We start from the raw sequence: 27,419 nt of genomic DNA on the forward strand, positions 1-27,419 counted from the left end.
TCAAGATCACTTAGCTTGCGTACTTCCGGTTCATTACCGGAAGTACGTGTGCAATATTTACACTCCCATGATCCTCCTCGGTCGGTAAGTCTACGTCGGCGGAAGAAATCTTCGAGAATGGCGAGTCCCCGAACCAGACGTGTTCTGAAAGAACTAAAACCGAGGGACGGAAACAATGTAAGAGACGACCAACTTTGTGCCATGTCATCCTTCAATCATCTATTTATTTCCCAATTATAGTTTTTTACTATTTTTCTGTGACTTCTCTCTGTAGTGTTGTTTCGAATGCGGGGCTCACAACCCTCAATGGGTCAGCGTTACCTACGGGATATGGATTTGTCTCGAATGCTCTGGAAAACATCGCGGCCTTGGCGTACATTTAAGGTGAATTTATTCAGATTTCGACTCTTGATTGTGGTTTTGTTTATTCGTGGTTTATATGTTGGCGATCTCTGGTTTGTTCGTGAATGAATTTTTGAATAGCCGGTTGAGGTCATCATGTTTGAGTTCTGGTTTAATGAATTCTGATTACAACACAACATCGACTTTTTTATTTAATTTTGAAGTTCATAGTTTGATGATAAATATTATTTCTAAGTACACTCTTGTCAACTCAATGTAACTAGCATATGCATTTTTTTAAAGGTGACACTAATAATTACTTGAGATATTGATTTCGAAATATTGATTTAAAAATATTACTTTAGAGTAACTGAAGTTCTATCAACAAAATGAACTAGATTCATCGTTTGTTCTCGTGAATCACACTTCTAGTAAAATATGACTTAGTGTATCTGGAAAACGCACAATTCCAGATAGAGAGAGAAGACACAATTTCTAACAATGTCTAAAGGTTTCTTGTATTACGGACTGATTTTAAAAACACAAATAACGTGAGGCTGAAGTGCACATAACCAGATTTTGGCTTTTTAAGATAATTTTTTCTTGATCATCATTGCCCTGTGTATCAGTTCAGGGATGAAAAGCTTAAATTTCTATGACACTTTACAAAAAGTCGCATCAATTAAAAAAAAAATCACATTTGATATTTTGTTTGCTATAAGTTACCATGTACTCAGAGAAATTCTCCGCCTTATTCGATGTGAAATGGGCTTATTTGAAGGCCTTGTCATGTTTTTTCGTCATGTCTCTGTTGTGTAGTTTATTGACGACGCGAATCGGCAAGTAAACTGCTAAGCGAGAGATACAGGAGAAAGCTCTGCTAGCAGGGTATCATAGTGTAAAATACAATTTAATGATAATTCCTACAGAGTCCCTGCTCAGGTCCATAGTCAAATGAGTGGGGGTGGGGGATTTGTATGGATAAGGGATCAATAAAATATTGTAAAAAAAATTGGAAAAGTGATTGTTGATTTCATTGGATAATGCCCCTTTACCAAATATAACAAATACTATGGACACCTCATACGACATTATCCAACCATAGCGATACTTCCTAACAATTTTACTCTAAACTTTCCTTTTATAGATCTTTTCTTTTTGCCTAACTTGATGTATTTTTAATATTCCCTATGGTGCCTGTGATGAGTAGGATGGCGAAATGTGTTAAAATGACATTGAGAACGGAAACAAAATCAATCTGATTCTCTTAAAATATAATTAAGTAACCCTCTCTTGGAGTGGCCCCCTCTCTCTAAAAGGCGCTAGGATGCCAGGCTTACATTATTTTACAAGGCTGTTAACAAAAAATCAGCACTTGAGATACCAGACAATATTGATAGACGCACCCGCCAATTACGCAGCTCTCATCCAGATAAATTTATCGAGTTATGTCCAAGAACAAAAGCTTATAAGAACTCCTTTTTCTGTAGGACAATAAAAGAATGGAACAAGCTGCCCCGCCTCACCCTGGATTCCACTAGTGCGGATATTTTTAGAGAACGAATAAAATTAAATTAATAAAATTATATTAATACCAATAATGCTGTTTAAACAATTTTTATCTTTTTACTTTATTTCATCTTTTTTTTATTCTGCCTTATTATTATTTTTATTATTATTATTATTTCTATTATTATTTAATTTTATGTTCAATTAATTAATTAATGTATTTATTTATCTATTTACTTATACAATTAATTTATATCCACAGTGATGGTAACCCCTTTGTGGATTAACAATGTAGATGTAGATGTAGATGGCTTGACAGTTATTCCCTTCTGTATTTACAGTTTCGTCAGATCAGTTACTATGGATAAGTGGAAGGATTCGGAACTAGAAAAAATGAAGGTATTGTTTTGTGTTGTTTTTATCAATTCAATCATGTGATAATATTAGCATTTGTGTATTGGGTAATATATTTTATGCTTAATGATTCACTGCTAAGTCTAGAGAGAAGAAAAAGCAAGCGCGGCAGAGGGGTGGGGGGGGGGGTGGGAGTATTGGAAGAAGGGTGAGCCTGCTGTGCTAGCCTCAACGCTTCTAAGCTGCACTCAGCGTGTGTTCTCAAGTAGCTGTCAAAATTAACCAATCACATGAATTGTGTAATTGTAATTTGACTTCTGTTTTTTTCCCCCAAATAAACCCACTACGGAAAATTGTATTGTTTATTCGCACTATGTATTCTCCAGTATGTCGGGAAAATAAAACAGTCAACAAATCCAGGAAAGAGTGCTGTTGTTATTGCAACAAAAATGTTCAAATATGATTAATTAGCTAATATTAGAGCAAAAGAGCTGATAGTTTTGGTGTTGTTTTTTAAATCTCTTGACAAAAGACAGGAAAACGTTGAATACAGGCTATAAATAAAGCATTGAACTATACAATTTTACTATAAAAACAAATCCAAAAAGCCGATTATGTCAGGCCTACCTTTCACGAGAAATGGTTAAGTTAGGTCATCAGCGCAGCCTAAGGTCCTCGACAACGATGTGATGCTAATATTATTGGCACCAGTCTCCGCGAAGGAGAGTATTATGAGGAACGCCTAGACGAGTCGTACTTAAAAAGTAATTTGCGTTAACACAGCATTAGAAAAACTTGCAAGAAGACACTATTAGCAGGAAATGCCGCATGCAGGAGACATGTTATTCTGGAAGTCAAGTAATACCTGCAAAATTGTGGTTCACTATTCAAAAAAATGCTGAAAGTACAAAGTTTTGGTTCGATGTTAAGAAAACAAAATATGGTTGAATTTGATTATCAAATTTGAAAAGTTCCAATAGGTTATTCAAATAATGTGAAAAGTTTTCATTTGAATTTCAAATTATGTGTCTAAAAGTTTTAATTCGTAAGTAATTTCATGCGTGACAACATTAATTTTGACCCTGAAAACGCGTCATAGGATTATTGCAAGTTATAATATCCTGTAACAGGGGCTCATAAGCAGGTGCAATCAACTTCCCCACATTCTGGTATTCTAAATGTGTCACAACGTTTCCTAGGATCAGGCTATTTTTAGACATGCGGATGAGCCGATCAGATTTGACATTTGTGTTGACGTTTTGGCTGAGCTCAACTGCACGCGCAGTCTCAGACAAAAAGCTATGTTCTCTTTTCAGTACTTTGACTTTTGTTGCTCTATTCTTTTATACGAATCCAACCCTACCTACGACTTTCAATTCTAGCTTGGAATTCTTTTGGTAAACAAACAAAACCGATGGACAATGGATAAAAAAGTATTCTTTATAACTGCAGTTTGCGGGTGCAGCCTCACGTCACTTGCGCGCGCGACCAACGTCAACGTAACTGATTGGCCTGTTCGTGCGCACGCATCTAAAAATAGCCTGATCCTCGGAAACGCAGTGACACATATAATACAAATGATTGTAAGTATTTCATTTCATAGTTTGTTCATGCAGTAAAAAAAAAATATATTTTTTTGTTATTTACAGGTTGGTGGTAATGACAAAGCAAAAGCATTCTTCAGCTCTCAGCCAGACATCCATCAGGGCCAATCTCTCCATGACAAATACAACTCAAAAGCAGCTGCTCTTTACAGAGACAAAGTATGTGACATGAGGCATCAGGCACGTACCCAGGGGGGGGGGTGCAGGGGGTACGAACGCCCCCCCCCCCCCAAAACGGCCAAAAGTCCACTTTCGGTTCTTGATAGACGTGCTTATTCATAGACAAAACTATAAAGCATAAGCAAGAGACCATGGCATAAGCTAGATCACTCTGTGTATGACATTAATCCATAAGTCAAGCTTTATTTGTAGCCAAATCCGACCATTCACGTCCCGTTGAGATAATGCAAAGGCATAAAAAAATCCCTTTTTGTTCTTTCGGGGGTGGTCATATTTTTATCAGAAAACTCCCCCTCCCCCCACTTTTTTTTGGATTTCGAACCCTTCCCCCCCCCCCCCCCCCCCCTCCCCAAGAAAAATCCTGGGTACCGGCCTGGGCATTCACCAGTCTTGACCAGAGGGGGGACAAAATCATTTTTAACCCTAAGGAATAGGGTGTTGTCGACAGCAATTCTTAACCCTAAAAGATAACAAATTAGGTGTGGCTTAAGCAATTTCTAACTCTAAGCACTTAAAACAAACACAGTTTCCCTTTTCCTGAAGACATCATCATCAAGCACATCTTTTTTGTGACTTTATTCATGTCCAGTTGTTATAAGGATGTGAGGATCCACTAGCTTGAGACCCCCTTAAGGATAGCAGTTAGTAGAATTTTATACCCTAAAACATAGAATGGTCACCCCTGTATATTTTCATAGAGAGTCCCTCCTGGGGGTCTTGACCCGGAAAAAGTCTCAGCTCTTGTATAATGGAATTCCAATGTAACAAGATTCCAATCATGGCTTGTGATTTTAAATGTAATAAATCGAGGCACAAATAGTGTTAAACTTGTTTTCTATCTCTAGATCACAGCCTTATCAGAGGGACGCTCCTGGTCCCCTGAGACATCAGAAGCAAGAAACTATGTGGCACCCATGCATAGGAGCTCAAGTAGCTCTAATTTCAGAGGGGGCAGTTCAACCTCTATATCACACAGTGCATCAACACCAAACTTTATGGGCATGTCTAGGTAAGAATAAGTTTAAGTGGTAATAAGTTGTCTAAGTTAAGATACCATACAAGATGGTCTAAGTAAAGATAACCAACTTACCCTTTCCCTGCTCTCAATCCTTTAGAAAAGAAGTAAATGCCCAAAGAGACGAGTTCCTTAGCAGAAAACATGAGGAAAATGCTTCAAGACCAGAGTGAGTTTGAGAAAGATTGTAATCCTTTACATATTCATAATTATTTATGAATTTTTTTTACCCTTTCTCCTTTAGTAATCTACATCCAAGCCAAGGTGGAAAGTATGTTGGCTTTGGTTCACAGCCAGTCGTTCCAGCTAACAACAGTAATTCAGGTAATGTCGTAGGGTAGAGATAACCACAGTAATTCAGCTAATGCCATATATGGGTAGAGCTAGTAACAGTAATTCAATAATTGAGGTAATGTTGTATGTGGGTGGAGCTAGTAACAGTAATTCAGGTAATGTTGTATGTGGGTAGAGCTAGTAACAGTAATTCAGGTAATGTTGTATGTGGGTAGGGCTTGTAACAGTAATTCGGGTAATGTTGTATATGGGTAAAGCTAGTAACAGTAATTGAGGTAATGTTGTATGTGGGTGGAGCTAACAACAGCACTGTGATTCAGTTACTGAATGTGGGTAGGCACAAGGATTGGTGGTACCTCAGGGCTGGCTCTGAGGAATTTTGCTGCCAGGTGTTTTTGAAAATAAGCAGGTTAAATTTGCCACAAATTGTTGGTATAGCCATAATTCAGCCAGCTTTTTAAGGTTTTCCAATGAGCAAAATGCTGTTAGCTGGCATTTATGGACAACCCTGACTCCTAAGCAAAACCAGTAGTACCCTGGTTCCAGAGTCCCCTTCTTTCCTTCTCTCTGTTTAATGGCTTCGCTTAGTCATTGTCGTGGCGCATGAGTAGTGAAACTTGGAGCCTCTGGAACCAGGGTAAACAAGTACAAACTCTTCACATTCTCTTTTACATAAGCCTTATTATTTAGGATTAAAACTAATGTCATCTATTGCCTGACCTTATTGTGAATTTAATTTTCTGTTGTAATTACTTCAGGTTGGGATGCTGCCTTTTCATCATTTTCTTCGGTAAGTATGTTGTTTCCCATCTTCCCTATCTCTTTTACTAGATGCTCTCCTATTAGATGCTCTTCTATAGATGCCCTTTTATTAGATGCCCTTTTATTAGATGCCCTTTTATTAGATGCTCTTTTATTAGATGCTCTTTTATTAGATGCTCTTTTAATTATATATGTCTGAGGACAAAATGAGAGCAGGAAAAAAGAGACCAGGATGTATTTCCCTGTTCAATCTTAATGCCCACAAATGGAAATATAACAGTTTTCTAAGGAGAGAGGATGCAGTTTAGCATATCCTGGAGAATTTAGGAGGATGATGACCCTGCTTAAGGTTATTTTATTGTATTTTATATGTTGTATTCTATATGTTGTAGGGATGGAACACATTTGCAGCCAGTGCTGTTCAGCTGGCCTCCACTGCCTCCTCACAGGTATTGAGACAGTGACGAATCACTAGTGTTGGCATGTACATGATAACACAGTGACAACACACTACTACTGGCTTTGATGTAATAACACAGTGACAACACACTACTACTGGCTTTGATGTAATGACACAGTGACAACACACTACTACTGGCTTTGATGTAATAACACAGTGACAACACACTACTACTGGCTTTGATGTAATGACACAGTGACAACACACTACTACTGGCTTTGATGTAATAACACAGTGACAACACACTACTACTGGCTTTGATGTAATGACACAGTGACAACACACTACTACTGGCTTTGATGTAATAACACAGTGACAACACACTACTACTGGCTTTGATGTAATAACACAGTGACAACACACTACTACTGGCTTTGATGTAATAACACAGTGACAACACACTACTACTGGCTTTGATGTAATGACACAGTGACAACACACTACTACTGGCTTTGATGTAATGACACAGTGACAACACACTACTACTGGCTTTGATGTAATGACACAGTGACAACACACTACTACTGGCTTTGATGTAATGACACAGTGACAACACACCACTACTGGCTTTGATGTAATGACACAGTGACAATACACTACTACTGGCTTTGATGTAATGACACAGTGACAACACACTACTACTGGCTTTGATGTAATGACACAGTGACAACACACTACTACTGGCTTTGATGTAATGACACAGTGACAACACACTACTACTGGCTTTGATGTAATAACACAGTGACAACACACTACTACTGGCTTTGATGTAATGACACAGTGACAACACACTACTACTGGCTTTGATGTAATGACACAGTGACAACACACTACTACTGGCTTTGATGTAATAACACAGTGACAACACACTACTACTGGCTTTGATGTAGTGACACAGTGACAACACACTACTACTGGCTTTGATGTAATGACACAGTGACAACACACTACTACTGGCTTTGATGTAATGACACAGTGACAACACACTACTACTGGCTTTGATGTAGTGACACAGTGACTACACACTACTACTGGCTTTGATGTAATGACACTGTGACAACACACTACTACTGGCTTTGATGTAGTGACACAGTGACAACACACTACTACTGGCTTTGATGTAATGACACAGTGACAACACACTACTACTGGCTTTGATGTAGTGACACAGTGACAACACACTACTACTGGCTTTGATGTAATAACACAGTGACAACACACTACTACTGGCTTTGATGTAATGACACAGTGACAACACACTACTACTGGCTTTGATGTAGTGACACAGTGACAACACACTACTACTGGCTTTGATGTAATGACACAGTGACAACACACTACTACTGGCTTTGATGTAATGACACAGTGACAACACACTACTACTGGCTTTGATGTAATGACACAGTGACAATACACTACTACTGGCTTTGATGTAATGACACAGTGACAATACACTACTACTGGCTTTGATGTAATGACACAGTGACAACACACTACTACTGGCTTTGATGTGATAACACAGTGACAACACACTACTACTGGCTTTGATGTAATGACACAGTGACAACACACTACTACTGGCTTTGATGTAATGACACAGTGACAACACACTACTACTGGCTTTGATGTAATGACACAGTGACAACACACTACTACTGGCTTTGATGTAATGACACAGTGACAACACACTACTACTGGCTTTGATGTAATGACACAGTGACAACACACTACTACTGGCTTTGATGTGATGACACAGTGACAACACACTACTACTGGCTTTGATGTAATGACACAGTGACAACACACTACTACTGGCTTTGATGTAATAACACAGTGACAACACACTACTACTGGCTTTGATGTAATGACACAGTGACAACACACTACTACTGGCTTTGATGTAGTGACACAGTGACAACACACTACTACTGGCTTTGATGTAGTGACACAGTGACAACACACTACTACTGGCTTTGATGTAATGACACAGTGACAACACACTACTACTAGCTTTGATGTAATGACACAGTGACAACACACTACTACTGGCTTTGATGTAGTGACACAGTGACAACACACTACTACTGGCTTTGATGTAATGACACAGTGACAACACACTACTACTGGCTTTGATGTAATGACACAGTGACAACACACTACTACTGGCTTTGATGTAATAACACAGTGACAACACACTACTACTGGCTTTGATGTAATGACACAGTGACAACACACTACTACTGGCTTTGATGTAGTGACACAGTGACAACACACTACTACTGGCTCTGATGTAATGACACTGTGACAACACACTACTACTGGCTTTGATGTAATGACACAGTGACAACACACTACTACTGGCTTTGATGTAATGACACAGTGACAACACACTACTACTGGCTTTGATGTAATGACATAGTGACAACACACTACTACTGGCTTTGATGTAATGACACAGTGACAACACACTACTACTGGCTTTGATGTAATAACACAGTGACAACACACTACTGCTGGCTTTGATGTAATGACACAGTGACAACACACTACTACTGGCTTTGATGTAATAACACAGTGACAACACACTACTACTGGCTTTGATGTGGTGACACAGTGACAACACACTACTACTGGCTTTGATGTAATGACACAGTGACTACACACCACTCCTGGCTTTGATGTAATGACACAGTGACTACACACTACTACTGGCTTTGATGTAGTGACACAGTGACTACACACCACTACTGGCTTTGATGTAATGACACAGTGACTACACACTAGTACTGGCTTTGATGTAATGACACAGTGACTACACACTAGTACTGGCTTTGATGTAGTGACACAGTGACAACACACTACTACTGGCTTTGATGTAGTGACACAGTGACAACACACTACTACTGGCTTTGATGTAATGACACAGTGACAACACACTACTACTGGCTTTGATGTAATGACACAGTGACTACACACCACTCCTGGCTTTGATGTAATGACACAGTGACTACACACTAGTACTGGCTTTGATGTAGTGACACAGTGACAACACACTACTACTGGCTTTGATGTAGTGACACAGTGACAACACACTACTACTGGCTTTGATGTAATGACACAGTGACTACACACCACTCCTGGCTTTGATGTAATGACACAGTGACTACACACTAGTACTGGCTTTGATGTAGTGACACAGTGACAACACACTACTACTGGCTTTGATGTAGTGACACAGTGACAACACACTACTACTGGCTTTGATGTAATGACACAGTGACAACACACTACTACTGGCTTTGATGTAATGACACAGTGACTACACACCACTCCTGGCTTTGATGTAATGACACAGTGACTACACACTACTACTGGCTTTGATGTAGTGACACAGTGACTACACACCACTACTGGCTTTGATGTAATGACACAGTGACAACACACTACTACTGGCTTTGATGTAATGACACAGTGACAACACACTACTACTGGCTTTGATGTAATGACACAGTGACAACACACTACTACTGGCTTTGATGTAGTGACACAGTGACTACACACCACTACTGGCTTTGATGTAATGACACAGTGACTACACACTACTACTGGCTTTGATGTAATAACACAGTGACAACACACTACTACTGGCTTTGATGTGGTGACACAGTGACAACACACTACTACTGGCTTTGATGTAGTGACACAGTGACAACACACTACTACTGGCGTTGATGTAATGACACAGTGACAACACACTACTACTGGCTTTGATGTAATGACACAGTGACTACACACCACTACTGGCTTTGATGTAATGACACAGTGACTACACACTACTACTGGCTTTGATGTAGTGACACAGTGACTACACACCACTACTGGCTTTGATGTAGTGACACAGTGACAACACACTACTACTGGCTTTGATGTAATAACACAGTGACAACACACTACTACTGGCTTTGATGTAGTGACACAGTGACAACACACTACTACTGGCTTTGATGTAGTGACACAGTGACAACACACTACTACTGGCTTTGATGTAATGACACAGTGACAACACACTACTACTGGCTTTGATGTAATGACACAGTGACAACACACTACTACTGGCTTTGATGTAATGACACAGTGACAACACACTACTGCTGGCTTTGATGTAATGACACAGTGACAATACACTACTACTGGCTTTGATGTAATGACACAGTGACAACACACTACTGCTGGCTTTGATGTAATGACACAGTGACAACACACTACTACTGGCTTTGATGTAGTGACACAGTGACAACACACTACTACTGGCTTTGATGTAGTGACACAGTGACAACACACTACTACTGGCTTTGATGTAATGACACAGTGACAACACACTACTGCTGGCTTTGATGTAGTGACACAGTGACAACACACTACTACTGGCTTTGATGTAATGACACAGTGACAACACACTACTGCTGGCTTTGATGTAATGACACAGTGACAACACACTACTACTGGCTTTGATGTAGTGACACAGTGACAACACACTACTGCTGGCTTTGATGTAATGACACAGTGACAACACACTACTGCTGGCTTTGATGTAGTGACACAGTGACAACACACTACTGCTGGCTTTGATGTAATGACACAGTGACAACACACTACTACTGGCTTTGATGTAGTGACACAGTGACAACACACTACTACTGGCTTTGATGTAATGACACAGTGACAACACACTACTACTGGCTTTGATGTAATAACACAGTGACAACACACTACTGCTGGCTTTGATGTAGTGACACAGTGACAACACACTACTACTGGCTTTGATGTAATGACACAGTGACAACACACTACTACTGGCTTTGATGTAATGACACAGTGACAACACACTACTACTGGCTTTGATGTGATGACACAGTGACAACACACTACTGCTGGCTTTGATGTAATGACACAGTGACAACACACTACTACTGGCTTTGATGTAATGACACAGTGACAACACACTACTACTGGCTTTGATGTAGTGACACAGTGACAACACACTACTACTGGCTTTGATGTAATGACACAGTGACAACACACTACTACTGGCTTTGATGTGATGACACAGTGACAACACACTACTGCTGGCTTTGATGTAGTGACACAGTGACAACACACTACTACTGGCTTTGATGTAATGACACAGTGACAACACACTACTACTGGCTTTGATGTGATGACACAGTGACAACACACTACTGCTGGCTTTGATGTAGTGACACAGTGACAACACACTACTACTGGCTTTGATGTAATGACACAGTGACAACACACTACTACTGGCTTTGATGTAGTGACACAGTGACAACACACTACTACTGGCTTTGATGTAATGACACAGTGACAACACACTACTACTGGCTTTGATGTAGTGACACAGTGACAACACACTACTACTGGCTTTGATGTGATGACACAGTGACAACACACTACTACTGGCTTTGATGTAGTGACACAGTGACAACACACTACTACTGGCTCTGATGTAATGACACTGTGACAACACACTACTACTGGCTTTGATGTAATGACACAGTGACAACACACTACTACTGGCTTTGATGTAATAACACAGTGACAACACACTACTACTGGCTTTGATGTAATGACACAGTGACAACACACTACTACTGGCTTTGATGTAATGACACAGTGACAACACACTACTACTGGCTTTGATGTAATGACACAGTGACAACACACTACTACTGGCTTTGATGTAATGACACAGTGACAACACACTACTACTGGCTTTGATGTAGTGACACAGTGACAACACACTACTACTGGCTTTGATGTGATGACACAGTGACAACACACTACTACTGGCTTTGATGTAATGACACAGTGACAACACACTACTACTGGCTTTGATGTAATGACACAGTGACAACACACTACTACTGGCTTTGATGTAATGACACAGTGACAACACACTACTACTGGCTTTGATGTAATGACACAGTGACAACACACTACTACTGGCTTTGATGTAATGACACTGTGACAACACACTACTACTGGCTTTGATGTAATGACACAGTGACAACACACTACTACTGGCTTTGATGTAATGACACAGTGACAACACACTACTACTGGCTTTGATATAGTGACACAGTGACAACACACTACTACTGGCTTTGATGTAATGACACAGTGACAACACACTACTACTGGCTTTGATGTAATGACACAGTGACAACACACTACTACTGGCTTTGATGTAGTGACACAGTGACAACACACTACTACTGGCTTTGGTGTGATGACACAGTGACAACACACTACTACTGGCTTTGATGTAATGACACAGTGACAACACACTACTACTGGCTTTGATGTAATAACACAGTGACAACACACTACTACTGGCTTTGATGTAATGACACAGTGACAACACACTACTACTGGCTTTGATGTGATGACACAGTGACAACACACTACTACTGGCTTTGATGTAATGACACAGTGACAACACACTACTACTGGCTTTGATGTAATGACACAGTGACAACACACTACTACTGGCTCTGGTGTAGTGATGTATCGATGACAGCATCGAGCAATAACAATGTTACCAACAGCAATGACGTGACAGTCCTTAGCGACAATACAACAGTACTATCTAGACTACTAAAAGAATATGTAAACAAAAAGTATACATTTGTAAAGTTTAAAAATGATAGAAGTATCATCCTGTTGATTTGCGGGTCAAAATTACGTCTTCTTCATAGTCACTTGTCATGGGTGTGAAACATTGCAGCACAATATTGACCATGTTTAGTTTCTTATTTGTGGGGGATGCTGTCCCATCCCATTTCTAAAATAGGATTGTTGGTCAGCTGATCTTATTTTGACTTTCTTGTATTGATTTAGAAATAAAGGATACATTAGTGTTGATTGGTTCAATTATGTCCTCATAAAAATTGTAAACAAGGGTTTGATTTGTGTTTTTCATATGGTAACTTGGTTTTCCCATTATTTAAAATAACTTCTGAAATCAATCTTGACTATTATGCACGCTTATGATTTTGCTTATGATTGTCCCACCCTGTGATAAAAGTCAAACACATTTTCATCATGCTTTTTTTGGTTTATGTATAGGGAAGGGTGTTGTTGAAAAAAATATTTTAATTACTTTAGCATTTTTTTAAATATTTATACATGTTTGCTAGGCTGTGAAACTAGGAACGACTTTGAATGAAAGTGTTGTCAAGCCAACAGCAGGAAAGGTACGTGACTTTTGTCTAACATTGTTGTTGTGGAAAATTGTTGTTATAAAAGTGCTCTAAAGGCTGCTTTGTGAACTATACAGTGACCTTTTTTCTTGTCTAAATATTTTGTTAATCTTTGCAAAAAAAAATAAGTAAAATTTTAAGCATGAAGAAGTAAAATGTTAATCTTTGATGAATGTATTCTTAACAAACAATAACAGCTATCATAAACATATGAGTTGTTGATTAAGTGTGTTATCACTCATCAAATATCACCAGTGACATTGCTTATCTAAGTGCATGTATGCTATCACTAAAATAAACCCTAGCTATGGGTTGACTTCAAGCGTAAGTAAAATAAGTAAAATTTAAGAAGTAAAATCTTAATCTTTGGTGGATTTATTTTATTCTATTCATTATCTTAATCTTTGATGGATATATTTAACAACTAATAACAGCTTAATAGTTATCACTCATCAAATATCACCAGTGACATTGCTCAACTAAGCAAGGGCTAGCCATGTATGCTATCGCTAAAATTAACCCTGGCTATGGGTTGACTCCATGCGGCGTGGGAGTAAGCATTGACCCGAGTGGTCAGACAAGTGACCCATGACAGTGACATTGAATATAGGAGGTTGTTAGTAGGTAGTTTCTTAAAATAGTGATGATGATAGAATAAAGGATACATGGTAATGGTTGATAAAATCATATCTTCAGTGTGTAAATAGTTGCAATAGATGTAATCAAAATATAGGGAATTTGCACTAAAATGACTGGTATAATATTGCTTGTTGTGGGTAAAATAGATAATGCTAGCTAATCTTGATAGCACCTTTAAAATTTTACAACATGGTATAGCAAGCTATAACTACGCAGTAGCCTTTTTCCTCATCTTCCCTTCAAACTTAAAGCAAATAAAACCTATAATTATCTTTCTGCTAAATGACACACTCCTTGCTCCCCAAAGAGAAACACCAGGGAAATGCTATAGCACAGTTACACTTCAACCCAGCACAATTATATCTCAACCTGTTGTTTTGGGAGCTTAACTTCTGCTTTGCTTACTTCATTTCCGGATCAGGCGGTAGAATTAGGATCTCAGATGAATGATGGAGTGAAACAGATTTCATCCAAGGTAACAATAGCATCAGATGCAGCAATGCAGTTGCACAGTGGAAGATTATAGGAAATACAATTATATGTAGTCATAGGCTATTGAGGGGAAAAAAATGAAGAGACTAGCTGTCCGGGAAATGATGGAAGCTATATCAGGAAAATAGAAAGCATTTCATTGTTCTTAGAAAATCCATAACTCAATAACATTTTTAATTATTAGTGACTACATTTCCGTCCATAAGGCAAACTCTATGACTTAATTTAGGCTAAGTTCAAACGTCGTATTAACCATGAGCCGTATTCAATGCAAATGTGTACAAATGAAGATGAAACAATCAACTTGTTTCATTTACAGGCGTTTGCATTGAATACGGCTCATGGGTAATATGATGTTTGAACTTAGCCTTACAGTACTTACCATTTGATAATAATTTATACCTAGTCTCTGTAACACTTCAGTATTTTCTTGTCAGGTTCAAGAGGGAAAGTTATTCGAAGACATGACAACTTCCATGTCTTCTCTTGCGAGCAAGGTACCACATACAGTTAATTATAAGTATATAAAATCATTGTATGATTTCTGTTTTTAAGGCTGCCAGACTGCTTGACAACTTTGAAGTCTCTGCCACACAGTCACACAGATCATGACACACATAAAAATTTTGCCTGTTTTAGTCGCAACATGAGTTGTTTTTGTAAGAAAAGCTTTTAGATACAAGCATATGATTGTGTGACAAGTCTTTATGATTGAACTTGTGTTCACCAGGTGAGGGATGCAAGCACCAGAAGCTGGTCAACAGTCCAGACAGCTAGTGTGAAAGGCTGGTCTAACCTGCAAACCTATGTGAACCAGGGAGAGACGGGCGGTGATGCGCTGACAAGCGGCCAGCAGTCGGGGGGATATGGCAGCATGAATGACCCTGTAACGGTCAACTCCAAACAGCAAGATGATGCTGACTTTTGGTCGTCTTGGGGAGAGGACGAGTCTTCAAAAAGTAACTCAAATTCGATGTCAAATGGATCAGTAAAGAGTAATGAGAACAGTTCAAACGTTCAAAAGCAGTCAAGCAGTGAGTTTGATGATTCGTGGGGCTGGGGCGATGATGAGCCAGTGAAACCAGCAACTAAAAAGCCATCGTCTCCGAGGAGTAAGAAATCGCCACCACCCCAGACTCAAGCTAGCGGTTGGGACGATAATGACTGGGGACAAGTTGATAGCTGGAGCAATGAGAACTGGGATTCATTAACACCCCAGAAAACAAATAAGAGAACTGCCAGGACTGGGAATAGAAACAAGGCTGACTAACAATGTTTTAGTAATTGGACAAGAGATTCTACATGCTTTACCAAATAAGGCAGGTAATGGTGCGAGAGAATTCCTTCTTATCTTTGACGTTAAGAAATACTGGCTTGTACTTGATTCCTACAAAATTAACTGTCCTCTTACTATTCTGTCAAAGTGCACTGTTTAACAGTCTGAACAGCTGTGAGATGACTAGCAACCTTGCCTCTAACATTTGATAACTTTTGGGGACCTGGCTGAATTTATCTCACTTGGATTTGTCACTTTATAACCACAAGGGTAGTGGAACAATGACCTTCCGGCTTCTGAGAAATTAGGCTTTAGAACCTCGTGGGAATTTTAATTGCCTGGTGCTTACTTTAACTAAACAACATTGTTTTGACGCACATTGTTTTGTGTGTGTGTGTGCATGTTCAAAAGCACCTTTATTCCAAGATTTATTTAGTTTTTTGTTACTTACATTCAATGTGCATGTCAAACCAGTGTTGCCCAGTTTACCCATTGTTTAAATAAGTTTGTGACTAAATGGACTTTCATGTACTTGAAAACATTTTAGAAATGAATTTTAGGCAATGTGTTCAACATATTTTATCCTTTTTAGGGAGCGGTCATTAATTACTGGGGGGGGGGGTTGGCAAATATGTTGGGGGGCTATGTTTTTGGGGCACCGATTTAGGGGGGCGGTCACAATACAATCAGTTTAACAATAAAACAAATACTTTAAAATATTGCAAAACCTAGACTCAATGTCTTTGTTAACATTGTCAACGACGTAGTTGTTTTCAAGCGACACGGGTGTTTGTTGTTTATAGGATTCATACTAAAATTAAATAGGACAAAATTGCCATGCTGGATGATCTATATTTTAGTAAAGGTTATATTCAGACACACTCAGGGGGTCACGATTTTTGGGCTTGGATTTAGGGGGGGGGGAATTTTTTAGCCCAGTGTTTAGCAAAAACACCCCCCCCCCCCCCCCAGTAATTAATGACTGCTCCCTTAGTGCTTTTTTTCTTTCATGCTGTATTTCAGTAATATTTATTGTGCCACATAATATCTCCTGCTGGTTACTATCAAAATATTGTAATATTTTATTTTTTGAGGGAGAGGGATTTAGAAGTTGAGCCTTGGACATATATTCAAACAAATAAATGATGGAAATGGATTGATATTTGAGTTGTGTAGATTGAACACTCCAGAAACTGCATAAAATGGTGCATATTCAGACACAAACAAAATAAAGATGTCTATTCTTATTTATTTACACATGGCCTAAATTATTTACAATAGTGAACCAATGGTTTGTTTCTTTTCTGAAATTTAATTAAAAACTAAGATATCTAACATAATTCTCCCCCACTTAATTCAGGAATTAATAAAACATAGCCGACATTTATGTTGGAGCCGGGAAAAATAATCTATTTACACATGGTGTTGTAGCTGCATTCATTGCATCACAACTGTTGATGCTCAAATTAAAAAAAGTGGCTCCAATTTAAGGGTTATCAGATGTTCACCAATATAATGATTTGCTGATAAAATTGGACACACTTCCAAACCACCCCCCTCCATTTTCTTTGTCACCTCCAACTTTAGCCACAGCCTGTAAGAAAAGAAAAACAAGACAAGCAGTAAGTATCAGGAAATTGTTAAAGTATTACAAGTAAGTTGGTAAAATTGATTTCAAACTTTGTGTCTTACATTATCTGCAATCTCGACTTCATCGTCCTCTGGGAGGTAGTCCGGGAGAGTGGCAGGCACTTTGCAGCTTGTTGAGGTACCCAGTCCAAACGACAGCATTGTCTGAAATAACATTTTTTGTCATTGTTAGTATTTTTTCCTGAGTTAATGCATTGGGTATGTAGTCTCTACCTCTTCACCACATTCATTCTTGACAACTTGATTGGCATGGAGGATTTTTGTGTCATTAATCTTTCGTACAAGGTCCTTTGGGAGGCAGTCATGTCTGCATCGAACCATCATTCTTGATTTGTTCATATCAAAGGTAAAACTGATAACACCTCTTGTTTTAAGCATTTGCTCTTCGCACAGCTTTCTTGCTACCTAAACATCAAAAAAAAATATTGGTTAGAATACATTTTTCAATTCATACGGTAAACTTAAAATGAGCTTACCAGATTTGTAAGACCTTTGATTTGAAGGACAATCAGCTTAGCTTTTTTGTTGGAGGTGCCAAGGAAAAAGGATTTGTTATTGCTGAAATAATAAAATAGGCAAGTGAGATAAGGATGAGATATCATACACCACCAGCCTTTATTTATACATTTGAATCATTCAGTGCCAAAATGCCTATTGGAGCTAGGGGTGTGTGCCTCCAAGATGTTTATAAAATTATAAGGAAAAGACAAGTAGGGATGTGTTGCTGTAACCCCAGTTTTCTTTATGGCCCCTTGTAGAGGGTCGGCCTCCAGTTTTTCGATGTATGTTAAGGCCCTGACATTGAAATGTTCACTGTTTCGGATAAATGTTTTTAACACTCCATCCCCTCTACACTGAATATTTTCTTTTGTAAGCAGGCAAAATGTTTGTGGGGCAACCACATTATTGGAGAAGGGATAACACTCCACCAAACTTCCTAGCTAGGGGTTCGTGCATGGGGTGGCGATAGGACAGTAGTGGTGGTGGTAGGGTGGGGGGAAGCTAAGCTTTTGGTGTTTACCTGTTATTCCCCATCCTAGATGGGGCCTTTCTTTTCTTTGGCAGCATAACTTTGTCGTGCACCTCTTTGGCGAGAGACTGTAGTTCTGTGTCAGTACCATTCATAATGGTCTTCAAACTCAATAACAACCCCATCTCCTCCTTCATGCATGGACGATTAGGGGAATAGTCAGCCAGAAAATTCAAGGCCTACAATCAATGAGGAATTTCATTTGTGAGTAAAACTGGCCTTTTCGTTTTTATAAGCAAATCTCAGAGGGGCATACGAGCATCACTTTTTATCAGTTTTTTTGTTGCGTGCCATCCTAATCAAAGAACACTTTTATTTCACATATTTTATGTTTAATTACCTCCAGTGCAGTCGATATTACTTGGGGGTCTTTATTGTCGAGAAATAAAACTAGTCCTGCAAGACATCCTTGATCCTGATAGCAATAAAAATGGCAAGATTATTAAAATAAAACGTAAGAAATACAAAGCTCAGGGGATGGTATTTGCGACAAACCTTTACGATTGTAGCTCTGTTTTGCGGATCTGCCGCTAAACTCTTCAAATGCTCGACAACCGACAAAGCACTCATGGTTGGTTAGAGGAATAAAGCTCTTGGTGAATAAAAATTACAGCTCTCGTGTACTTTCTCTCTTTTCTTGTTGTGTTCTTGTGTTCTTCTGAACGGAACCTCGACTCAGGGCAACCTCGTGCACAAATTTGAATATTACCGGTCTTGGCTGTGATTGGTTGTTTCTAGCAAACAGAGGATTCCATTGGTTGACAAAATCATTTGAAAATGCCAGAGCCAATCAGAATGATGCATCTCAAATTTCTTCTATCGACCATCGAAGCACCCCCAACGTGAGGAAAACAACTCAGCGAGTATTTACCAGCTCAAATGTTATAGTTAATTTATGGTTCTCTCGCATCAATTATCATGGAGGTTGTAGTAGAAATAATAAGGTTAATATTATCAGATTATTTCGGATGGAACGAAGAAGAAATTGCTGTAAGTTTTCGGGTGAATTTCGGCATATTTTGTGATTTAGTCATGAGATGTTGATTCTATTTACATAGGAGTTGTGGCGCAGACAGCATGGTCGAAATGGCAGTATTGTTCGAAGGATTGGTAGTGGTATTGAGCAACGACCGATATTTTTTACTAAGAGAAGTATCGTTCGAGAGATCGGTAGTAGACTCCCTTTGAGACCTGTTAAACGACCACATTTCCACCAGGTAAGTTATATGTTGACGAACGATCTTACAATGGCTACTGTAGGTGACATGCCGCAATATTAGACAAAACGAAATGGAAATTCATGAAAATTAATCTAATGGCTATTCCTTTCCTGCACATAGTAGTCGAAATGCAAAGTAGTTTATTCAAAATAATTGAGAATACTTATGAAAAATTGTGCCAACACATTGAAAAAAATGCCAACTCATTGAAAAAAATGCCAACTCATTTCCATTTCGGCATAAATGAGAGCCCTTCAGATTACAGTGGATCCTCCTTCTAGCGGCCACCCATTATGGGGCTAACTTTCCTAGTCCCAGAGTATCAATTTATTTTACTTTAAAGCCACCACTGTATGACACATTACGTTCTATTTGTCTTGCAGATTACTGGCCCCTCAAGCCAAACAGTGCCTGGTGGTACTGAATGCGGTGACATGACAATGCAGTCATTCTCAGATGCCGGCTGGATTATGGGACCATCTTACTATGATGGTGAAGCAAGTACCTGTACCACGCCCGATCTCACCTTTGGCGACCACACCATGGAAATGGATGAGTTACTCTCATTGGATGAGGGTTCCGATGAGGAACTGGAGGCAATTTGCACTAATGACAACCAGGAATCCACATTGATGAAGGAAGATAAAACTATGGACAATTCAGTTGCTATACAGAAGATATCTGCTCTTGAGGAGGAATTGAATAGATTAAGACTTCAGATTGCATCCCTTGTTGCTAATCCTCCAAGCACCCCTGCCCCTACCCCTGCGCCCCTTAGTTCCACACCCTGCACACCTTTTGCACCTCCACCACCACCACCCCCGCCACCACCACCTGCACCTGGTAGCACGTCTGTCAAGTCTGTTGTCGACATCATCAAAGAGGTAAAAGCAGTGTCTTGCGACAAGGTTTACATATCCTTTTAAGAATTTGAAACATATTATTGACCTTGTTACAGAAACGCTCCCGCAGGATGACTGTCACAGGATCAGCTGATCTGCCAGCTAATGGCCCCAACATGTCTGATGTTCTGAAAGGGCTTGGTTCTGTGAAACTCAGATCTGTGCAAAGGTAATGTTTCAGTGCAAATCTCAACACCACAAACGATGGATAAAATTATGAGACATTGCTTAATGTTAGCAGTGCCTGCAAAGGCATCCATACGTAGCTATAGAACACCAAGTTTTTGGTGTTCTATAGCTTACATTGACACACTCCATTCAACATCACTTATTCCCAGGGGGGGACCTCCTATATTCATTGTACAGGGATCATGGTCATATCTTTTAGGGTTTAAATCTGGAGCTTTGGGTATCTTTTAGGGGTGAAAATGAAAATGCACAGATTTTTTTTTACCTAGGTATCTTTTTGGGTGCTATATTATAGACATCGCTCATCTAACTTGCTCATGCAAGTGTGTTGAAATGTGTCAATCAGTGTTTTTAGATCACTAAACAGCAGAAACATTACACAACCCACAGTATCTTTTAGGGGGTAAATTCATTTCTAACTACGCCCACTTCAGTATCTTTTAGGGTTGAAATATAACCAGACCACGCCCACTTTAGTATGTTTTAGGGTTGAAATATAACCAGACCACGCCCACTTTAGTATCTTTAGGGTTGTTTTAAAAAAATCCTGACGATGATCCCCATCTGTTTGATATCGGAGTACATTTTCTAAAATTTATCAGTAAGACTTTGAACACAGAGCCATTAGGAAGAGCCACCAGATTCATGAGGGACTTTGTACCTCATGGTTAGAAGTGTAAGAACTCAAAGATTTAACGATTTCTGTACTGTTTGTTTTGCGTAATTATTGTCTGCTGATCCTATGGTATTATAACTATTACTATTATTATTATTACCATTATTATTATTATTCTCCCTGTAAAGAGATCTTCTCATTGTTTTTTTTCTCTGTAAAGATCTCCAGGCGGTACCCCTTTGAGAACAAAACCTCTTCCCACAGAGGGCACTGACCCTGCTTCAATCATCGCACAAGCACTCAAGAAAAAGTTTGCACACAGAAGAAGACTAAGTGATGCTAACTCTCCTGCCAATTCGCCAGGTAAGACTTGACTTCTCGGCTCTTGGCATATATGGTACAAGGAGCTATTGGTTGCAGATATATTTCTCATCCTTAGAACAGTTGAAAGAGTAGTCAATGCTTTTAGTTAACAATGGTATAGCATATTGTGTGCAAATACATAGCTATCAACCCAGATTGGACAAAAATCTTGTGAAATCGGGTGAAATACAGTAAATATATGAAAAACCCCCAAAAGAGCCAATGAATACACAGAATGTATGAACATTCTAACAAAAACCAGGCTTGTGATGAGGTCCAAAATCTTGTCACACCCACCTAATGCGGGTGAGTTGACAGCTATGCAAATACAACATACCACAAACTCTTCAAACAAAGTTATAACTGGATTTTTATATCGACAGGAGCTGACAAAGAGAACTCCTCATCTTTTAGCCCATCACCTCAAAAGCCAGTAAGCAATGTTTACCCTTTGACACTTGTTGTAGCATTTTGTGAGACTTAGTTTCATTCTTTTTCAAACAATAAATACATAACATTTTTGTTCTGTTCTGTTTAGTTTGGCCCTCACCTCTTGAAACCAAGTAAAGCAAGAAGACTTTCTGGTGGAAAAGACTTCAGTAGAAGATCTCAGTCAAGTCCTCTGGTTGATGTCAATGTTTAATCAACAATACTATTTCTATACGATACCAACTAGACAATGAAGATTGAATTCGAATGAGCTATAAATGTAATGGGGGTTGCATATGTCATATGTTAGAAATTGTTAGAGATGCAAGAAAATATGTTTTTTAAGCCATATTTTGTATTTCTCATGATTGTAGCTTTTTAGTGATGTTTTATCATCTTATGCTTGGTTAACAAACTCACAAAACTTTGTGAGATGTTTGTAAATATGATAAATGAAGTGAAATGAATTTATTTTTTGTGTAATTGGTAGAATATGATAAGGGTTTGCTGCACCTACCCCCCCCCCCTCCCTTGCCATTTCAAGGGCAGAGGGAGGGCAAGAAGATCACCCCCAGGGCTGTAGGCTGGGGGCACATGCCCCCTCCCCCAATATAAGTATAAGGAAATGACCAGTAGGGCCTGGCTGTTCCCCTTAATAATTTTTCACGTTTCTGTATTGTGTCCGTCCAATATTTTGAGGCCTGCTACGGCACTGGCCACAAAGGCCCTTGATGACAAGCACTAGTGAGAGAAGCAGGAAAATTGAGCAGAAAAATGGTTTTATGCAAATGCTTGCTAGCTCTGAAACGTGAAGGCCCTGATCCCAACTTTCTTTCTGTAGCAATTCCCTGAAGCTGACTCAGAGCAGTGGAAGCTAATGACTTGACTGCAGATATGGCAAAGGCAAAAAAAATATTGCAGGCCACTGTCCAGAAAAGGGTACTTTGGGCACTACATCCTTTTTGAGGCTTGGCATCTCCATCAAATCATTAGACTGTGCCCCCCAGTTCTGCTAACTCCAAACTCCTCCCCTGCCTGTGTTCGCTAAGTGTGCAATTCATGAGTGTTTCTCCAAGAATCTGCCATACGGAATGTGTTGATGGATAACTGTCGGTAAGAAGCAATAAGTCAGGGTGTACTGAGCAGGTCGAGGGACATCCTTGGGAACACAGGGCGAGGCAAGAACACTGGGTGAGAGATTATGGAACCCCTGCTATTTTAACTAGAATTTGGAAAACGCAAAGAAACTTGTTTTCATATGAACACAGAGTTTTCATTTTCTTAAATCATCATTAATAGTGTGCAGCTGCACATATAGAATATAATCCTATTTGTTAAAGAAGGAACTTCCAAAAATGAAGGTTCTTACCCACGGATTTTTACTGTATGTTGACTACTGTAGTAGTCATTAAAATGCTACATTAGTCATTTAAATTCAATTAGACCATGGATATTATTTACTTTGTGTTTATTTTTTTTCCGATGTGCCATGTGTGGGGGTGTTGGAGTACAATAATACAAACAGGGTACATTAATAACACATAAGTGACAAATTTGCTTACTGCTTTACACGCAATAACAATCTTTTACTGTCTAGTTTCTGTCAATTTACACCGTGTGTACATACTTTCCAGACATTACATTCCAGAATTTCAAAACTATTCAGAATAATGACCTTGACTTTCCTGGTTACAAATCAAATTATTTATACATATTTTAATCTTTTTTTTCTTGAAATACCAACAAATTAGAGCTCTGTAGGCTCCACTAGCATAGCCAATTGTTACAAAAAGGAGTACAAATTCTCTCTGCTGTCTATTTAGGCAGGCCATGGCGTATTTACATATAGGTGTCCCGTCTATAGCCTGCGTGCAGCCGGATTCGAACTATTTCCTGTTGCATACAGGCTACCTGTCTTAAATTATCAGAATGGAAGTGGCTCGAAACTTGTCTCAGCTTCTAAGGAAGTTTCTGATGTCCTTGTCAACGGTCGACTGCAGATAAGAAAACGTTTTTCAGTGAGTGCAGGTATAAATAATGACAGACTTAAACTAACGTAACAAATAGAGGTCAACTAACAATTGAATGCCATGGCACCTCACGTTTGCAAAGTACCCAGGTCTGTGTTGGGCACGGAGCTGTAGAACACAGATCACCAAACATGAGTCGCAACATCATTTGCTACGTCCCCTTTTCTTTTGCGTTTGCGTTCTAGTGAGAATCTGGCTTCCGAAAATCAAAATCCTTGAAGCGTTTTCTTTTTCTAGCACTGAGATGGTTTTGAAGCATGCCACATTTTCGCAAGGCGCTACCCAAACCAAAAAGTACAAAATATAATATTTCCACCAGTTTGAATGACGTTTGTTCCTTATCACACACAACATTTCCACACAATTTTCAGTAGCCCCATGCTAACAGCGCTAGCATTGCTATACTAAACAATCAATATTGCTAGCCCACTATGTTGGGAGATGCTATGAAGTAGCTTGCTACCATATGGTAGCAGTGCCAACAATACTGGTTGATGATGGCGCTATTTGCACGCTGTTAATAAATACCTTCTACAGACACTAGTTTGGAGGTCCACTCACCGATGCTCGTTCATGAACTGCTGTAAAACCTGTTCTGGATCTCCGGCATCTGCTCGGCGTATGGAGTCCAATCTTCGCAACCGCTCGTCGTTTTTAGTCGCGACTTCATCTACGTTGAAGCTTGTCACGGAGTTGAGCGAGAAGCCGCCTGGCGTGGGAGGTTTGTAGGCGTTGTACGGCTGCAACCAGAAAATAAAGTGAAAAACGAATCGCGAGAAATGCGCGCTTTACATGCGTCTTACTTTGCTCTTATATATAGAAACGGATTGCTCCACGCAGACTCCATTTTGTTATCTTTGCAAAATGCCGAGTAGGAGAAATCATACATTTGCTTCGGCTGATTTGCGAAAGCTGTTGCGATATTTTCAACTTAACTATACAATTTTAGATGGTTATTTTAAAATTGTTTCACTTAGTTTGTCTGCCAATATTGAATCAATACAATAACAAAAGCTAACACGGCGTTTTCAAGTTGGCACCACAGGCCTTCCCACCGTTTTTTACGTCCCCAATGTCCCCATTATACTACTGCACTTTCAGAGAACATCAAGAAAAAGGATAGAAGCTGGTTGCTATAGGAAAAAATAACGGTACTTTATAAAGGACTTGTTGATCAGAGTAAGATCTCGATAAAAAAAATCTCATAGGCTGTATTCAATGTAAATGAGCAATCTGAAAAAAAAACAATGTCTAAACTAGGCCACAGAGACTAAATTTTCATGCAGACATGTCTACGTTCAGAGAGCCTTCCGAGAGTGTTTTTATGTATGCAGTTTTTTTCGTAGTGCTAAAAAGAAAAGAGTAAAAGCGTCAGGATCTCTTACATTTTGTTCTTTGGCCCTCTCTTCGAGTTCCTTCCAGCGGCGGCGCTGCCTGGCTGAAGACTGCCTTGGTCGCAAGTCCACCTGGGATAGCGACGGTAGGTCAGCGGCGGGACCATCCACCGCGATGAACTGACTCTCGGAATCAAGGAGTGACTCCTTGCTTTTCGATCGAATAGGACCCTGGGAAAGATGGGCGGAAGATGAGTGAGTATACTGAACAGTAAAAAAAACCCTGAAAGAACAACACTTCATTAGGGGCTTTTTTTTTTCTTCTTTGTCAGGTGTTAAACAGTCAACGCTTGACTCCACTTTTGAAGGATAACTCAAAATTACGGATAAAAAAACAACAACGCAAAAAAATACAACTATTATTACGGACAAGCCAAAACAATTCAAAACGTTAGTAGTCCCCCTTACCTGAGCATTTAAGCCAAATGGTCTTGATCTTGCAAACCCTTTGAAAGAAATATCTGTCAAATTATGGTTTAGAAGACTCGCTAGAGAAAATGCGCTCTACTTACCAGCCTTCAGAGAAGATATCTTGTCCTCTTGTTCTCTGTAGAAATATGCAGAGGAACTTTGTCTGAGATTTTGGGGTGTTTCATTTGGGGTGTTTTTGTTGTTGTTGTTGTGTATGGTCTCGGTCTGGAAGTGAAGTACACTGTCTACTTGGATTTGGGGGTGTTTTATAACGTTTGCGTTGTTGTGGTGTATGGTGGCATGCTGTCTGTCTGGAAGTTTGGGGTGTTTCATTAGGCTTGTTGCTGTGTTGTATGGTGGCGGTTACCTTAAGTACTCTTGCTGTTGGAGGTCAAGCACGCTGTCTGTTTGGGCAGGCTGTGGAAACCTGCTGCGGAATTCTCCCGCAAGAGATGAGGTTTCTACACAAACAGTTGGAATAAAACATGAGTTAAGGTAAAAAAAAGGGCGAGAGCCATTCAAACAGTATGTAATGTAATACCTAGAAAACTGCGCTAACTTATTTCATGTCGCAATTAAAAAAAAAACGTTTCACTTGGTAAATGCTTTACGGCCAAAAAAATATGAAATCGCTTGAATCACAGTAAATTCAACCCATTTTGCCAATACTTTTGTACAGAAATAGTATAATAATAAAATATAAATCAAATAGTCAAGAAAGTTCATGCTTACGCAGACCACTTAGTTATACTACAGCTATTCTGTATTTTTTCTAGTCATACAAGTCTCTGTACAAGGTCTCTTCTTTGCACTATAAACTAAAAACACAGGTTGCTTGTGTGCGTAACCTCTAATCTGTATGATGGTTCAATATTACAGCTATTTCGTCAAAGCTTACCTTCATATTTTATTTTGTTAAATTCTTCAGCGGCTGCATTATTCTATGGAAAAAATAAAAATTATTTAAATTAATTT

General features: G+C 39.2%; 4 protein-coding genes across 8 annotated transcripts in view; 2 read left to right on the forward strand and 2 right to left on the reverse strand.

Annotated features, from left to right (window-relative positions):
- Positions 1-74: 74 nt before the first annotated feature.
- On the forward strand, positions 75-17,370 carry LOC5513946 (ADP-ribosylation factor GTPase-activating protein 1). 2 transcript variants are annotated; one of them, XM_048726361.1, is made up of 13 exons: positions 75-177; positions 275-384; positions 2,193-2,250; positions 3,855-3,968; positions 4,835-4,998; positions 5,105-5,173; positions 5,249-5,328; positions 6,057-6,088; positions 6,453-6,509; positions 13,741-13,797; positions 14,864-14,917; positions 15,372-15,431; positions 15,665-17,370. In XM_048726361.1, the coding sequence occupies exons 1-13, from the start codon at positions 118-120 to the stop codon at positions 16,202-16,204; spliced, it is 1,455 nt and encodes a 484-aa protein (XP_048582318.1). In that variant the 5' UTR covers positions 75-117; the 3' UTR covers positions 16,205-17,370. The 2 variants fall into 2 exon arrangements, with proteins under 2 accessions (XP_048582318.1, XP_048582319.1); XM_048726362.1 differs by lacking the exon at positions 14,864-14,917 and having other exon boundaries at positions 103-177.
- A 69-nt stretch (positions 17,371-17,439) lies between these two features.
- LOC5511329 (armadillo repeat-containing protein 1) lies at positions 17,440-19,574 on the reverse strand. The gene is made up of 7 exons (XM_001631715.2): positions 19,386-19,574; positions 19,231-19,305; positions 18,882-19,069; positions 18,337-18,418; positions 18,074-18,265; positions 17,903-18,004; positions 17,440-17,804 (listed from the first exon to the last, which is right to left on the reverse strand). The coding sequence occupies exons 1-7, from the start codon at positions 19,458-19,460 to the stop codon at positions 17,715-17,717; spliced, it is 804 nt and encodes a 267-aa protein (XP_001631765.2). The 5' UTR covers positions 19,461-19,574; the 3' UTR covers positions 17,440-17,714.
- A 137-nt stretch (positions 19,575-19,711) lies between these two features.
- LOC5511330 (mitochondrial fission regulator 1) lies at positions 19,712-23,080 on the forward strand. Its single transcript, XM_001631682.3, has 7 exons — positions 19,712-19,880; positions 19,949-20,107; positions 20,494-20,994; positions 21,069-21,181; positions 22,038-22,180; positions 22,564-22,613; positions 22,719-23,080. Exons 1-7 carry the CDS (start codon positions 19,809-19,811, stop codon positions 22,821-22,823), a joined length of 1,143 nt encoding a protein of 380 aa, XP_001631732.2. The 5' UTR covers positions 19,712-19,808; the 3' UTR covers positions 22,824-23,080.
- Positions 23,081-24,060: 980 nt separating this feature from the next.
- The window catches only part of LOC5511331 (centrosome and spindle pole associated protein 1), a 110,244-nt gene continuing 106,885 nt past the window's right edge, over positions 24,061-27,419 (reverse strand). For all 4 annotated transcript variants that reach the window (XM_048726354.1, XM_048726356.1, XM_048726355.1 and 1 more), the window contains 7 exons: positions 27,343-27,385; positions 26,812-26,905; positions 26,546-26,580; positions 26,442-26,479; positions 26,025-26,204; positions 25,201-25,379; positions 24,061-24,603 (listed from right to left, as the gene is read on the reverse strand). In XM_048726354.1, coding sequence (XP_048582311.1) covers positions 24,534-24,603; positions 25,201-25,379; positions 26,025-26,204; positions 26,442-26,479; positions 26,546-26,580; positions 26,812-26,905; positions 27,343-27,385 — 639 coding nt within the window. In that variant the 3' untranslated portion in view covers positions 24,061-24,533. The remainder of the gene's footprint in view (positions 24,604-25,200; positions 25,380-26,024; positions 26,205-26,441; positions 26,480-26,545; positions 26,581-26,811; positions 26,906-27,342; positions 27,386-27,419) is intronic.

Source organism: Nematostella vectensis, chromosome 4 (genome assembly GCF_932526225.1).
Source record: "Nematostella vectensis chromosome 4, jaNemVect1.1, whole genome shotgun sequence".
Lineage (NCBI taxonomy): Eukaryota > Metazoa > Cnidaria > Anthozoa > Actiniaria > Edwardsiidae > Nematostella > Nematostella vectensis.